The 15,007-nt window shown below is 37.7% G+C and overlaps 1 protein-coding gene across 1 annotated transcript in view; it reads right to left on the bottom strand.

Moving 5' to 3' along the window:
* COL19A1 (collagen type XIX alpha 1 chain) overlaps positions 1–15,007 on the bottom strand; it is a 334,506-nt gene that overhangs the window by 6,859 nt on the left and 312,640 nt on the right. The window contains exons 48-50 of the mRNA XM_008013598.3: positions 13,714–13,884; positions 11,586–11,652; positions 2,223–2,351 (exon numbers count right to left, since the gene is read on the bottom strand). Coding sequence (XP_008011789.3) covers positions 2,223–2,351; positions 11,586–11,652; positions 13,714–13,884 — 367 coding nt within the window. The remainder of the gene's footprint in view (positions 1–2,222; positions 2,352–11,585; positions 11,653–13,713; positions 13,885–15,007) is intronic.

Below are 15,007 nucleotides of genomic sequence, written 5' to 3'. Positions count from 1 at the left end.
CTTCATCTTCTGAGCGCGTCACACCTATTTATCTACTAGAGAAAAATCCTTCAATTTCTTGTGCACTCCTGTAGCGGCACCAAAAATTAAACAGCAGCCTCTCATTCTCTTTCTTTTCAGTGAGATTTCTGTGCCTTTAAACAGGATTATCAGTACAGCATGCCTACTGTACTTACATTCTTTAAAAACAAATATTTTTAAGAAACAAATATTCCTTAAAAATGAATTCTATGTTTTGCCAGTTTTATTTATTTTTTTGCTAAATTTTAGGCAAATCTAACAAATACTGAAAAGGAAGTATTATGGAAAGGTTAAGGAGACATCTACTAAGTTGTAGTCAAGATATGTCTGTTGTCAGAAACCCAATGCGGAGACAAAAGTTTTGACAATTTTAGTAAACCTTTGTTCACAAAGAAACTGGAAATCATGTGGGGATATCTTCCAAATTCAAGAATTGCATCCAGACGCCCTATCAGGAGTAGAAGTAGTCTAAATCTTTGAGGCACAACAGCAGATGAAATCCATAGAAATCCTTTGCAAAAGGAAGGGCAAGTGGAGTGGTGAACAGAGGGCTTGTTTCCAAAAGTTTCACTGATACTCTGGATTTAGAATTGCCTCTGACTGACAGCCTTCCAGATGGGCCTTCACAGCACCTGTGAGGTGTCTGAAGCCAGGTGTTTGAGTGGAACAGGAGACTCAAGTTCCAGAACGGTTTTCCTTGCTCATCTCAATTTTCCATTGTTATTGTCCTCTCAAACTACCACTGTTTGAAGGATCTATCCAAAGTTTTTTTCCTATTGGTGTTAACGCTGCTTATTCTTCATGTGACTTGTGGCATTACACATTTTCAGATGAGCTTTCGAGATCTGCATGCCAGTCTCATATACTCTGACTTCAGAACAGACCCAGCTAGCAAAAGATAATAATTAGCCCCCTCTACACAATAGTGTATACAAGATGGCTACTCCTCATCCTATTTTCTCTTTCCTTCATCAATCTGCCAAACTTCACTATAATCTAAAGATAATGGTGGAATATATGTATGGTTTTAAAAAACTAGAGAGATTTCAACTGTTCCTGTTTTATATTGTGCTAATTAAACGCAAAGACTTGGCAATCATGGTTATAGGTTATAAGGTTATATTAGGATACTAACAGGCACTGCTACTGGGAACTGAACAGGTGTTTCTCCTTCAGAAGAGGAAGGGCACATCAGTCACTTTGGGACACTTCAGAAAACAAGGCTCAATATTACAGAATAGCAGTAGGAAGGAAACTGGTGACAGAAAAACACTTCTTTGTGTATATATTATTTTGGACTACATTCTTATTTTAGTGTTAATTTCCTCTTTTCTTTGTACAAGTTGCTTTTGATTATTTCAAGGAAGGAAACTGAGATCCTCCATTGTTAACAATAAGAAGCAGTTTTCCTGGTCTTATCTTTCATGATACGTACTCACTGAATTTAATATTTCCGTTTCAGAATTGTTGACTTTTCTAAGCCTGGGCCTATTTGGCCACTTTGCTGGATTGCTAATCGTATTTCTAGAAAACGGCCTTGTCAGATTAATTTAGTTAAGCTATACTTAAGATAATGTCTCTTGTCAAGTTGTCATAAGTGGAACAAAATTTTTTGCCAATATAAGTTGGGTTTTAAGAACTTTAGAAATCATGCGAAAAATTCTTTAACATTCAAGTTACCATCCACAAGCTCTATTCAAAGCAGAAAGATTCTAAAATTTCTTAAAAATATATTTTAGAACTAAATAACTATTTGTAGTTGAGTCTCCTAAAACTCTTTCCCCAGTTTATTTAAGATCCTAAGATGATGGAGACTTGTTTAACTTACACCAAAAGGGGAGGCCTAAAAAATTCTAAGATTCCTAGAATAATGATATATAATTCTATCATAATAATGATATATAAACACACATTATTGCTATTATTGTTATAAGAAATATTATTATTATAATACATTTAGAATACCAGGTAACTCTCATTTGGTTTTAAATCTGAAGTAGTAATAGTTAAACATCTACTTCTAGAATGTCAAATATTATAAAGAGATTACATATGAAATGATTTTATATATTATATATATGTATATATATAATATATAAAGTACATATATACATACATACTTTTTTCCTTAACTGTGACTAACATGTTACAAATACAGAAGGTTAAAAATCAATAAGCCAATATTACATTTGAAGACTTACCTTGGGGTCCAGGGTCTCCTGGTGGCCCAGGCAACCCATCCTTTCCTGGTGGCCCAGGCCTCCCATGAGCTTGGGCAGCCAACATTGCTGCTGGCAGCTTAAGCTGGGATAGGAATACAGCCATCCTCTCTTCGTGTATAGAAGAAAAAAATAATATATCATGGAACAGAAATATTTTATGTCAAAAAATTTCAAAATACATGAAATCAAATAAACAAAAAGATTTAATTTTTAATTTAAGCACATCTAATTTACCAACTGGTCTGACTGCTGAGTTTTTTGATTACACAAATAAAATCAATTGCACAAAGTTGTTTGTGTATAGATGTAGACCAGCTGTGTCACTCAGAAAGTCTGAGAATTTTCAGTGCTTCTGAGATGTGACCAACTAGCGGACAGAACACTAGCATCGAATCTAACCTGTGGTAATGACATGTGGAGAGAGTTTAGGTTCACATTAAAAAATGATTTCCTAATAACTTTAAGGCACTTTCCAGCAAGGTTGGGAACGTATGTGTGGTGATTTAAAATATATTCACGAATTCTTTGACACTGTCTTCCAAAGTTGGAGTTTAATTCTCCTATTTTTGAATGGGGGCTAGACTTTTCATTTCTAGTGAAAAGAAAAAGGCCGAATCAACAGTGGGCAACTAGAGAGATGAGGTCATAAAAGACATCGTGGCTTCCTAGTTGCTTTCTCTCTTAGATCACTCATTGCAGGAAGGCAGCTGACATGGAGTGACAGCACCCAAGAAGTCCTGTGGAGAGGCCCACATGGGGAAGAACTGATGCTACTTGCCAGTGGCCACGTGCATGAACTTGGAAGCAGATCATCCAGCCCTAGACATCCTGACTGCAATTTCATGAGAGATCCTAACCAGATCCATACAATTAAGCAACACTTCAAGTCCCTGACCCCAAAAAATGTGAGATAATAAACGTTTATAATGTAAAATGTAAGATAAATGTTTTAAGCCACCAAAGTTTGGAGGTATTTTCTTATGCAGCAACAGATAACTAAAAAAAAAAGCATATCGAATATTTTACTACTATATAAAATTAATTTTGGTAAAATCATTAACTCATTCCAGGGCCATTATAAATATGATCTATCATTGGAGTCTTTCTTAAAATTGTTATATTTGGTATACCTCACATTAAAAAAATCTAATATATGAACAACTAGATTTCAAACAGAAAACTTGAAGAGGCTCTATCCTTGCCATGATAAGAAGTTAACCACGTTGTTTTTGCTTTTTCTTTTTGCATAACTTCTTCAAAAATCTCTTAGTAATTTAAATGGTTTTATTTTGAAATAATTTACACATAGTTTTTCAAAGATACATGTGTGTCGTAAGAAATGAATATTTAATTTAAAAACTTCACTCTGGGTTTGCTGCAGACAAATCTTCCGGAAAAGTTTTTTTTTACTGAGGAAATTAGTATTTATTTTGTAAGTAAAGACCAAATGACAGACCACAACATAGTAAAAACTATAGCCGTCGGTTAGAAAACACGAAGCCCAAATCATATAGATCCAGTAAAGAGTTACTTCCACGTTCTCCAGTCTTTTCACTCAGTTTAGTTGATTTAATTGAATTGCAAAGGCATACTTAAACAGATATGTATCTTTTATTTTATGTAAATTTTAAAATAAAGAGTAAATTACTTCTGAGGAAAATCTGTTTTCCCATGAGTTTTCAATTAAAACAATCCTTTAAAAACAATGTAGGCCCATACTGGTTAAGAAAGAAAAAGAATTATTTTTTCATATAGAATTATTAAGGGAAAAGCCCCAATAGATACAAAGCATTGACTGTCATTATCCAAAAAGCAATCACCTACATTCACATTCTCATGTCACAAAGCAAGCAGAATGGAAACATACCACAACCTGCACAGGACTAGAATCTCTGGCTGTAGACTGAAGGATGAATGGGAGGCCAACAGGGATCTAATGGATGCTGGTCCCAAGGAGTGATATGAAATCACCTGCCCTCCAGTATTACTACCTCACTATCTACCTGGGATGTTTGGTTGATATTAATACATCTTATTCCAGTAACTAATAGATAAAACAAATAGGTAATTAATATATATTTTTAGTTTTACAAATCATCATATTGAATGTACATATAATATCTTTATTACATCAAATTATGAACTTGGGGCCTTATAATAAATATGGAATTCAATAATCACAGTTTGAAACTTTGCATAATATTTGTTGTTCTGCACTTCAAAGGAGAGATGTATTTCAGTACAATTTTTCTTAATTTGAAACATGTCTCTTTAAATACCTTCAATGTTGAAACACAAATATTCACAGTACTAATTTTTCTTCTTTAATATATGAATTGAATTTAGAAGTACTTTGGTGGTTTTTAATATTTTTAGCAAAACAGAAAATTATTTTTACTACTTCTAGCTGTAAATTATCTGGCTTTGAGATACACTGAGAAACAGTCATTTAGCATAAGGGTAATTACCTCTTCTGAACCCTACCCTAATGCTCTATAATTTACAATAATATGTTTCAGAGCATCCAAATGAATTGTAAAGGCCTTTATTCTTAATTGCTTTTCCTCTGTTTTCAGGGATCTTCAGTCAATTAAACTGTTTTTGGCTATGCTTTCTAATGAGGCAGGAAATTGAAGAGTTCAGATATAAGCATGCATAAACCAAACACACATTTGCCATCTGCCAAGGCAAAGCCACAGCAGTCACTCTAACAAATGAGACCAAAGCTTGGCTTCTTTGGAGAATGGGCTCCTTACTATAATATAGACATTAATATTAATGTGATGATAAACTACGTGTTTTAGAGGAGGAAGGAACACACACATGTCATCTGGCCCCTGTCTACTATTTCACAGATAAAATTTGTAAATATTTCAAAGACAGAAATTAATCTTCTCCGAATGCCCATGGAAATGTCTGATTATCCATTTTCTTGGTATAACTTCAATTTATTTCATTTTGCTACCCCATTATGGAAACAGAGAGCAGTTAATGAGTATTTCCCTTGGGAAATCAGTCATATTGTTACATATCAGCATTCAGGTTAAATAACTTTTACTTATAGGCTTCACAATCTATTTTGTAAATCTCTTTTTGGTTCCATTATTTCAGGGCTTTTCCATAAATGTCTCCTAAATGTGGAAATCAAAATTAAATACAGTTTCTTCCTAAAGGGCAAAAATATCAGAAGAGTAATTTCCTGTGATATTTTTATAATGATATTCTAGTTTCATTTTTAACTGTTAATTCAACAGTATCTTTTGGTGGATTCATATTTATTTTGTGGTTCACTATGACCCAAAGGTGGTTACTACTTCATTTGTCTCTGTCTCAATCATTTGTCACTTTTATGAGTATGTTGCTTTGAAATATCATGGGTAAAGATGGTGGATTAAACACATGGATCTGCTTTAACTACCTCCTGAATCCTAGCAAAACAATCCTCTTAAAGGCATAAACAGACAAGAATGGGGGAGCATATGAAAGGAGACAATAGCAGCACAATTTTGGAAGTTGAGAACCAGATGGTTGAGTGATACATTACTTAGCAAACTCAAGACAACTAAACTCTTAGACTAGAAGTAGAGGAATAACTTGATCTAAACTACAAAATCCTCAGAAGGCTTAGAATTGGCAGTACAAGTTACCTCTGGAAATGGGGGTGAAAGAGGGGAACTAAAATAAGGAGCACAGATTGAAAGCCTGTTTTAGTAGTTGTTGAAATTCCTTTCTCTATAAAGCTGGGCAGGTGCCTGTCCCCATCCCTAGCAAGATGCTGAAGGTTTATTATTATCTGAAAAGGGTAGTAGTCTGCCTCTGCACTGAGGAGCCCAGGCTCCATTGAGACTCAGGCTTCCAAACTGAAAATCTGAAGCAGCTGAGCTCGCAGCCAGGCAGGAAGTGAAATGTCTCCCCGGGGGAATCTGACCAGACTGAGAGGAAAGAGTTAAAGACACTGAAATTAAGGGTCCTTCACTTAAAAAGTCCAACTTGGCTACCCTGAGTGAAACTCGAGGTTGGCAAGCCACACTGTTCACTCACAGCTTTCAACAGGTTTTTAAAACCCTGCTCTTACGTATGCAGACATCCAAGGATTACTGGACACTGAGGAAATCCTATAAACTGAAAAACAGAGTTGTAACCAAAAAAACAGAAAGAAGCAAATTGGAAGAAACAGAGACTATGTGGTGGAAAATATGTTTTTTAACTCTTTATATATATATATATATAAAATCAATGATGTATATTTATCAGATGATGTGTATATAAATAAGTACATATACAAACATGTATATATAAATGAATATCTTAGTTGTAGAGAGGTAAGAAAAGATGTTACAACCTTGGAATAAGAAAACAGGATCACACATATTTACACACATTCATATATATATGCATTATATATATATGAAATACATGTATGAAAAATCAAGAAAACATAGGTAAGGGGATTTTCAGAACACTGAAAATCTGGAGGCAGAAACATAGTTCAGGAATACTTAGCCTTAATCTTTCTTTTCTCCCACAGCTGGAGGTGTGGGCTTGTTGGCCCCATGTCTGACTCAAGAACCGAGAGAGCCAGATGTTAGTACACATTTCTGCATAGGTTGGTAAATTCTTCCTGCATGTTGATGTAAATTCGCAAGCATAATAGGACAGTGTAATAGCAAGAATTAAACTTCTCAGATCTGGCAAGACCCTCCTTTGTGTGGGCAGCATCACTGGCAGCTGGAAAGCCCTCCTAAAGCCAAATGCTAAGCTGAGACACATGGATGATATCTGTCCTTGTCCTGTGTGGTCACTTTAGTAGCAAAAGGACTTGACTTGTTGGACAATCAAATTGGGAATTTAATTGAACTTCGGAAAGGATATATATTCGTGCATAGTGATCAATCTGGAACCTAGACATGGGATTGGTGAAAAGACATCTCTTTCCGCCACAGTTAGGTTTGGGAAGGGGCACTAGGATGTTGAAGGGAGGTTAGGTGGTCTGGAAAATAGCTCAAGGTGTGAGATTTGTAGGGTGTTGTATCAGTGGAGTCACCTGGGAAGCCCCAAAGGGGGTTAAAAAGCCACAAGAGGAGGGTTCAAAGTTCGGGTCATCCTGGTCTAGGGTTTCACTAGAGGGTGTAATCTGGACACTTGGGATGATAAAGTTGGAGAGCAGGATCTTCCAAGGACTCCCTCAAGCCCGGGCTGACAGTCTGCGACTTGCCACTGGGAGAGAATGGCTCTTGAGGCTGCAGATGTGCAGGGGTGCGTGGAGCAGAGATAGCATTAGCTGTTGTTGACACTGTCTCTTGTGAAACCACTAAGAAAAAGGGAGGGAGACAGGTGCTACTTAAGTGTAGCAGTTAGCTGCCTGTACTACTTAACTGTAACTGCTTTAACATGTGAAAATTAATCTTTGCTTTTAGAGAAAAAGCTTTCTGAAAATGGTAACTGTGACCTTGGGGCTCTATGATTTGTGAAAATGGAGTTTTCTTTTTTCTTTTTTGTAAATGGTGTTCAGAAGCCATGGAAAAGGTGATTTCTAAGTGGAAAATTAAATGGAGTAAATCGACATGATCTTGGGACAAATTAACTTAAATGGTAAATAACTACATTCTGGGTTTCAGGCACAGTTTTGTTTGGGAGGACAGTTTTGCTGGACTAGTGTCAAGAGAGATAAAAGGAGAGGGATATCACACATGGAGTCTCAGAGTTTAGAAGTCTCAGAAAATAGTTTCCTTATGGGCCACTTTAAAATATTGTCTTGAGGCTAAGACACCTGTGGTTTCTGAGGGACTACTAGCTCTGGTGGGGATCCAGCCACTCGCCTGGACCTGGCCAGGCTGGAAGAGACAGAGAGGCAGTAGGAGAGATGGGTGTGAAGCCAGAGACCTGGGGAAGACTCTGCACCTGTCAGCTTCCAGGCAGGTGGGCTCTGACAGAGGAAGGAGGGGCAGGAACTCAGAGAGGAAGGATTCAGACTCAGAGGAGGAGCTTCTCAGAAAGCAGAAGCCTGGTGAGCCTGCCCCAAGACAGATGGAGAGTGGCCCAACTCCCCTGACCTGCCTCCTCAGAAGACTGATAGCCCTTCTTGAGAGAAGCCACAGAATGGCCTGGGAGTGGGCAGCACGGAGCCTTCCCAGGAGGAAGTGTCTCTTCCGCTGAATGCACAGGGCAGGCTGCCAGGGGCCACACCTTCATCCAGTGTCTGATGGACTTGTAAAACGAACACCTTCTTTATCTCAACATGTCCCTTTTTTTTTTTTTTTTTCTGAAAACGCTAGGTTATATTTTCTGACTTTTTTTTTTTTGAGGCAGAGTCTCGCTCTGTCCCCCTGGCTGGAGTGCAGTAGCGCGATCTCGGCTCACTGCAAGCTCCGCCTCCCGGGTTCCCGCCATTCTCCTGCCTCAGCCTCCGGAGTAGCTGGGACTACAGACGCCCGCCACCGCGCCCAGCTAATTTTTTGTATTTTTAGTAGAGACAGGGTTTCACCATGGTCTCGATCTCCTGACCTTGTGATCCGCCCGCCTCGGCCTCCCAAAGTGCTGGGATTACAGGCATGAGCCACCGCACCCGGCCTATTTTCTGACATTCTTAATCAGCTTCCAAAAAATGGGTTAATTACTGACTATTAAATATATGATTTTATCTAAAGCCTCTTAAGAGATTGAAGTTCAGGATTAAAGCTCCCTGAGATAAAAGATAAATAAAGACACTAGAGCCCATAGAGATTAAGAGTTAAAGGAAAACTTTAGATTGCAATTCAAAAACACATATATGCTGGCATTTCTCTTTTCATGGTTGAGGTCAACTAAACGCATGGATACTATCTGAGATCCTAGATGTCCTCTCCCCAGGACTGCCTTTCATGGACATGCTACCTATGCAGTCACATAGGGCCCCATGTTTAGTTTATGGCTTTACTGTTGCTGTCTTAAAATTCTTAATCATTTTTTAACAAGTGCACCAGCATTTTCACTGTGCACTGAACACTGCAAATTATGTAGCCATGAGTATGTTCTTCAGTATTCCACTGAAGAGCCTGAGATGTCTTTTTTCAAACAGTTGTCTTTTTTCAAACTTGCTGAGGGGGAAATGAGTGTTTGGATTGCAAAGTTTAGAGTATAGTCCATAATGTTTGATTCAAGGGTAAAAAGAAAGAAAGAAAGAGAGAGAGAGAGAGAGAGAGAGAGAGAGAGAGAGAAGGAAGGAAGGAAGGAAAGAAAGAAAGAGGAAGGAAGGACGGAAGGAAGGAAGGAAGGAAAGAAGGAAGGAAGGAAGGAAGGAAAGAAGGAAGGGAGAAAAGACTTCCAAATATAAGGGCAACATTAAAATTACTGGTAGTTCAACAAAAGAGTGGACAAATGTATTAGTAAACTGTCATATCAGAGCATGATAAAGATACTTAGTAAAGATCAAGATAAATTAAAATCAACAGCATACATTCTTGACCTTTAAAAAACATTTTTTGCCAACATGGTGAAACCCTGTCTCTACTAAAAATACAAAAATTAGCCAGGTTTGGTGACGGGTGCCTGTAATCCCAGCTATTCAGGAGGCTAAGGCAGGAGAATCGCTTGAACCCAGGAGGCAGAGGTTGAAGTGGGCCGAGATCATGTCAATGCACTCCAGCCTGGGTGACAGAATGAGACTCCATCTCAAAAAACAAACAAACAACAACAACAACAAAATTTTTTTTCTCTTTTGTCATTAAAGTAGCTACAAGTCCCAGTGTTATTCCACTGTATTTCCAGTTCTCATATAAAACAAGACAATGTGCTTCCAAGCACCAAGATTTCAGTCTCTACTGCTAATTATTATTTAAAATAATCAAGACTCCTTGGAGAAGAGCTGATTCCATGTTTGAAGCAATGGACTCAAGATCGACTTGGGGCATCTTATAATCTTATTCCTTAAAAAATTCAACAATCTATTTTTGGCTTGTGGATGCTAAGCAAAGGAAGTAAGAACCATGAGAGCTAACATGGATTTATTTGTTAAATCTTACAGTTCCGAAGAGTGATTTTGATTTTAGCAAACCATTTGTCAAACTCACGTGATACTGTCAATTCCTTGCAAATAGGAAAAGAAATGTAGGGTGAGTTTTAGGACAACGAAATGGATTCAGAGCTCACTAAATAACAGATTAGAAGATGATTTACAAGTGGACAGAAAGAATCCTGTGGCATTTAGAAAGACCTAATCCTTGACTCTTGGCTTTTTTAGTCAACATTTCTATCAACAACTAGAATGATGGCATGCTTATGAAATTTAGCATGACACAAAGTTATAGGGTCAGCCAACCTGCTCTACAAGAGACAACATTCCAAAAGACATCTTCAGGTTGGAACAAGATATGAACACAAATGATTTGAAATTAATAAGAGGAAACATAAGATCACACACTTAGATTTAAAAAATAAACACACAGTCCATAATGATAAACACCTCATTTAAAAATATTTTAACAAGGAAGATCCAGGGCTGTTAGTTAACTGAAAACTCAAAATGCATCAACAGAATAATACGGATGCCTTTTTCAAAAAACCAATACATCTTAGGATGAATTATTGAAGTATCTAGAGCAGGGGTCAGAACTTTCTCTGCAAGGGCCAGATAGTAAATATTTAAGCCTTTATGGACCATATTATCACAATTGCTCAGTCCTGTTGCTGTAGCGGGATAACAGCCAGAGAAAAGAGGTAAAGGAATGTGCATACTTTATTTATGGAAACAAATTCAAATTTCAGATAATTTTCACATATCATGAAATATTCTTTTGATTTTTAAAAACCATTTTAAAATATAACTCATTCCCACCGCTCCCCACCAAAAAGCAAAAACCATTCTCAGTTTGTAGGCTGTACAAAGCAGGTGGCAATGGTTTTGGCTAGGGGGTTCAGTTTGCTGACTTTGGTCTAAATGAAAAGACACTACTCTGCATTGGTCAAAATATTCCTTGGTAAATGAGAGTCATTTATAAATTAAATGTTTCCCAGGGGTGATAATAGTGGAGGAGCTAGACACATTTACTTCATAAAAGAGAAAACTAAGGACAAGTATGAGGGATATGGAAAAATACTCAAAGGGCTGTCATGTGAGTACAAGCAGGTACTTTACCTGTGTTGTTTTACAGAGCAGGTATAATGAAAGGAAGTTCCAGGGAGGCAAAAGTTAACTTTGTGTAAAGAACAATTTTCATCAAATGGCTGTCCCATCATAAAATGGGCTGCCCCTTAAGGTTTTTGTGGCATGGCCGTCTTTCGAGAATGTTGCTGGAGGGATTCCCCATGGTAGATGGGAGGTGGGAATCAGTGAAAAATTCAAAAATGTTATTAAGAAAATCTAACCTTCAAAAATCCTTAGGACCTCTTGATTAATATACTTCTTTATTTCTTCAAATGAAACTGCATCAGCCTGAAGAAGGAAGAAAAAAGGTCTGTTAAAATAGAGCATAGCACAAATGGATAAAGAATAGAAATATTGGGTTGGAACTTCTGTAGAGATCCATTTATCAAGAAAAATGCTTTCGGCAGTTGACTATATTGGGCAATAAATATGTGTTGCTTTGACCAAATTCTGGGAAGAAGCTGAAGTGCCTAATTGCTTTAAGAGCCATGGGCTGGAATCATAATCAGTGGTATCAACAGGTTTCCTATTAAATGGAGACACATGGCTTTATACAGTTAGGGAAGACATTCCTATTACTTCATTTTATAAGGTTAAATAATCTAAAAAGTGTAATCATGATGTTAGTAGTCTAACTACAATTTAACTTCTAAGCAATCCCTGGATGGAAAAGTCAATGTCTAACTGATACAATGTATTTTCAACAGAAGACAACCTGGAACAGAACTGCAAGCATGCTGGATTATTTTCAAAAATGTTGTATTCATGGGATAAAAGCAAGCTTTACCCATTTCATCATAAAGTTTATTCTGTAACTTACACATTGCAAGTATATAGGTATTAAGTAATTTTCTTTTCTTAATTGGGATCTGGTAAAAGGAAGCAGGCAAATAATGTCAGCTGAATTTTCCACCTGTTGAAGTAAATTCACATGCATTTGACAAAGAATCTAACATTTATAACAGTAATGTTTTACTATAGTACCTTGATATTTTTAAAAGAGTTATTATTTTTTTCTTGATGGTTAGAATTTCAAAGTATTTTATTGCTCTTTATAGTTGGTGATTATTACCCAGGGGTGTATGTGTGGCATTAAAGACAATATGTTGAAGACTGGAGGTTGTGACAAAGGCAATAAGCCCCACTGCCAACTATCCACTTTGAAATATATACATGAAGAAAGACCCTAACAGAAGATGGTCAGATGAGAGAGTTGGAAGCTCTATGGAAAATCGCCACACAATATGAATTTAAGAATGAAGCAGAGCCTAATTAGATAGTGAGCCTTAATTTATAAACATTCCTGGGTAGGTTCCTCATCACTTTTCACTGAAAATTCCTCTATCCTGTCTGTGTGTAGATATGTGATAACAATATTGTTGTGGGGTTCCCTAACACAATGGTGCTAGTTCATTTGTAACAACAAACTGACTTAGAAAGCCAAAAAATAAAAATAAAAACAATCCAATGTGATGGGCTTATAAAGTGATGATTCCTGTAGGACAGAATAATTCCAATAATGTTATATTTCATTAATGAACTTTAGTTAATGCATCTAATACCAATTACTGACACAACGCCGAGAGCTGAAGTTACACAGGCTTTATTGAAGTAGAGTTTCAGGAGAGTGGGCAGAAATAAAGTATGAAAACTGTGTGAAAACTCAGTTTTGCTTTATATCTGGTATTGGTTGATTATCTGAGGAGAATGTGTCTTTAACTGCCCTACTTCACTTCAGGACCCTCCTTTCTTCCTAACATGGATATTTTCAGATTAAATTCCTCTGCAGAATAGCCACTCACCACTCCTCTTGAGGATTAATAAAGATATGGGCTTCCTTCACTAAACACTCTTGGCCTAAGTGGTTTCTACTTCAAAGCACTACTCATGGCAGATTTGTTGTTCTGATATTCAACAAAATAGAGTATGAAACGGACATGTTTCATAGCAATATGAAACAGGCATATGTGGTTTCTGTGTAGTGTAAGGAGACATTAGAGATAGTACCTGTATTTAAAAGCACGGTTTTGAAACCATCCAGACCTGGGTCTGATCCACTTAATAAATCTGTGACCTTGGGCAAGTCAATGCTCATTTTATGCGTTTATAAAAGTGGGCTGAAAAGGACACCAATCCTTCCAGAATGATTATGAAGATCAAATGAGGTAATGTATAGTAAGTGCTTAGTAGAGGATCTGGCACATAACTTTAAATGACAGCTATTGTTGCCCTCACAGGGACCAGTTTAGGTTTGTTTTATTTATTTGAAAGGCATTATCATTGCTTTCATTGTAAAAGGGATACATGGTCAGCACAAGTCACAAGCCCTAAGCTCTTAGCACTACTTACCGGAATGCCAGGGATGCCAGGAGAGCCTGGAGGGCCTTGGTGGCCAGGGGATCCCATTGAGCCCTTGTTTCCTGGTGGACCGATAGGACCGATGGCCCCCTTCATGCCTGTAAGGCCTGGTTTTCCCCGTTCACCTTGTGGGCCTCTGTCTCCTGGAATCCCCTGATCACCCTGTTAAGGAAAAAAAAAACAATAAAGAATAATCTCTTCTAGCATTAGCTACAGTTGAGAGCAAAAGTTCTGGATTCATACTGGCACTTATTAGCTGTTGGGCCTTGGATAAATAACTTAAACTCTCTGTGTCCTAGCCTCTCCCCCTACAAAGAGGCATATTAATAGTATCCATTAAATAGGGCTATTTTCATAACTAAATGAATTCACCCAAGTAAAGTGCTCAGAACAATGCCTGGCACCTTGGCAGTACTTAATATACAAAAGATAGTGAGAATGTTAGTTGTACTTGGTTGCCCATCTAGGATGACGGCAGTTTTGAGAGTCAATACCAGCTATCACTTGAGGTCTGGGTCTCCTTTGCAATGATAAAGGAATATTGCCAAGAGGATCTCATTACTGAGACTTTTCACTTAAAAAAACTTCAGGACACTCAAAATCTCTCCTAAATCATGTGCTCTCCCACCCGTGGCTTTCCCGTTTGTTTGGTCTTTATTAGACGCTTCAGGTTTGTTTTCTGTATTTGTGCTTTACACTTGTATGCATGTGCATGTGTGTGCATGTTTGTGTGTGTGTGCACGTGAGTGTGAGCCCTGTGCCCTAAATATATACCCACAGGAAGGTGAGAAGGGAGAGCCATTGAAAAGATCAAAGCAGGTGACTGGGGGGAGGATGTCACTGAGATCATTTACTTGATAGTATAAATGAACTATAGAAGAATCAGTTGGGCTGGGCACGGTGGCTCACGCCTGTAATCACAGCACTTTGGGAGGCTGAGGCGGACAAATCACCTGAGGTCAGGAGTTCGAGACCAGCCTGACCAACATGGAGAAATCCCGTCTCTACTAAAAATACAAAAAAATTAGCCAGGCGTGGTGGCACATGTCTGTAATCCCAGCTACTCAGGAGGCTGAGGCAGGAGAATCGCTTGAACCCAGGAGGTGGAGGTTGCGGTGAGCCGAGATCACACCATTGCACTCCAGCCTGGGCAACAAGAGCAAAACTCTGTCTTAAAAAAAAAACAAAACAAGAATCAGTTGAACAAGATGTCATAATTAGTAAAATACTATGTTAGATGTGCCTAAATCTGATATGAAGCTTGCTTGATGCTGTTTTTTATCCT

This window comes from Chlorocebus sabaeus, chromosome 17 (genome assembly GCF_047675955.1).
Source record: "Chlorocebus sabaeus isolate Y175 chromosome 17, mChlSab1.0.hap1, whole genome shotgun sequence".
Lineage (NCBI taxonomy): Eukaryota > Metazoa > Chordata > Mammalia > Primates > Cercopithecidae > Chlorocebus > Chlorocebus sabaeus.
This window is presented reverse-complemented; position numbering and strand designations above follow the sequence as displayed.